This window comes from Morone saxatilis, unplaced genomic scaffold (assembly GCF_004916995.1).
Source record: "Morone saxatilis isolate NCDOM2014 unplaced genomic scaffold, NCSU_SB_2.0 Contig24, whole genome shotgun sequence".
NCBI lineage: Eukaryota > Metazoa > Chordata > Actinopteri > Moronidae > Morone > Morone saxatilis.
Window position 1 is genome coordinate 725,975 of NW_023339807.1, and position 1,891 is coordinate 727,865.

The following is a 1,891-nucleotide window of genomic DNA, read 5'->3' on the forward strand; positions in this document are numbered from 1 at the left end:
TGTGTGTGTGTGTGTAGCTCAGGCAGGTTCTGGAGCATGTCTCTCAGCAGAGTGACAGTCACTACCAGAGGATCTTGATCAGTCTGGCTGAAGTGGCTACCACTAATGGACACAAGCTTCTCAGGTATAATTGTGTATATTTTGTTTACATATTGGTTTTATTCATTTCCTTTTATCTTAACAAAAACTTGCGCTGTTCTACTTTTAGAGTTGCAGTGTGTAACATTTAAAAAATTATTGTGTTTTTGTTATCTTAGAATGTTAAAATAAGCTTTTTTATCTACAGAGGGAGTGGGCCCAATTTATTTAACTCCCACTGGCTCGTGTTTTTTGCAGCCATCGTAGTCTCTCCCACAACCCTGAAAGGCGAGCGGTATTGAAGTTGGTTGCAATCTGCAACTTCACCGCTAGATGCCACTAAATTCTACACACTGGTCCTTTAATTGACCCTTCCTAAGTCCCGTCCGTTTTTTGCTCTGTGCTCCAGTAACAGTTGAGCAAACCTCTGTAAACTTCCTCCTTTCCTGTACTTAGATATGCTATGTGCTAGGCTAATCAATCTTTTTATTTATTTATGGTTTATTTGATTGGGACAGATACAGTAAACACAGACAGGCTGAAAACAGCTTTCCGAGGCAAGGATCATAGTGTTTATGGCGGATGCTAATTTGCAACACCAGTCCCTAAATGGGTTTTTTTGAAAATCAGAGTTTAAGACAGTAAGGTAAAAAAGAGAGTAACATGGAATACAAAAAGAAACATAAGACAAAGAATTAAAGACATCACATCTAAACACTATACATGAATACAGGACTATGTTGAAAAGACAAAGATAAAGGCAACATATAGTCACATCTTGTTAGCTAATGTTTGCAATATTTCACGCGGTACTGTGAAAACAAAATCACAGGTGAAAGGGAAAAGCTGATTAGAAGCAGTTAAAGGAAACACTAAAATATGGGGGAACTAAGGAGAATTAAATTGGTGAAATAAGCAATAATGAAATAGAAATATACCCGCCACAGTCACATTGTCATTCTGTGGGAAACACTGTTATGTTTGTGAAGCCCTAAGCTGCTTCCAATAACCAGGCTGCTTTGGTATAAGTTGTCTCTAAGAGAGGGATATGTTCCACATGTTACCTGCCAATACATAAACAGTTGTCAAGTCATATAATAGTTAAATAAATAAGACTACACGAAAAGGCTTCAGGTAGTCCCAGCGATCAGTGCCCTGATGTTCCCTGAAGCCCTGATGGGAGCACCCTTAATGCTTCCCTAATGTACATTCCAGCTGTCTCATCTCTCTCAGTGTGTTGCAGCAGTGCTAACTTGTCCTTTTCCCTCTTTCCCTACTCAGCCTGTCCAGCAGCTACGAAGCTCAGATGAAGAGTCTGCTGAGAATCATTCGTATTTTCTGCCACGTGTTCCGCTTGGGGCCTTCATCACCCAACAACGGCAATGATATGGGCTATAACGGCAACAAGACACCTCGCAGCCAGGTCTTTAAGGTTAATGTGAGCTTTTTATACAGTATACTGTGATCTGGAGGTAGTGGAAGAACTAAGGATAAGGAGGGTAAGGCGGGATGGAAGTAGTGTATGTGATGTGTTAATTGCAAAAGTGGGTGAGAGTAAAACAAAAAAAAGAAAAATGTAAATTGACCCATTGCACCACAATATTTTTTTATTTACTATCATCTTCTGACTGTACATTTTCTAGGCTATGGCATTGGCTACAAGTGAACAGGAATATGAATACATAGCTGATTGGTCAGTACGTATGTGTGCTAAATAAACTAAATAAATAATATTAGAATAATGTGGATTGAACTGTGTTGGGAAAACACAGTGTGTCTTAAAACCAAGACCATAGGATCAATATTTGCACAA

General features: G+C 39.1%; 1 protein-coding gene across 1 annotated transcript in view; it reads left to right on the plus strand.

Moving 5' to 3' along the window:
* hace1 (HECT domain and ankyrin repeat containing E3 ubiquitin protein ligase 1) overlaps positions 1-1,891 on the plus strand; it is a 26,264-nt gene that overhangs the window by 7,394 nt on the left and 16,979 nt on the right. Inside the window, 2 exon segments of the mRNA XM_035672104.1 lie at positions 18-124; positions 1,360-1,510. Coding sequence (XP_035527997.1) covers positions 18-124; positions 1,360-1,510 — 258 coding nt within the window.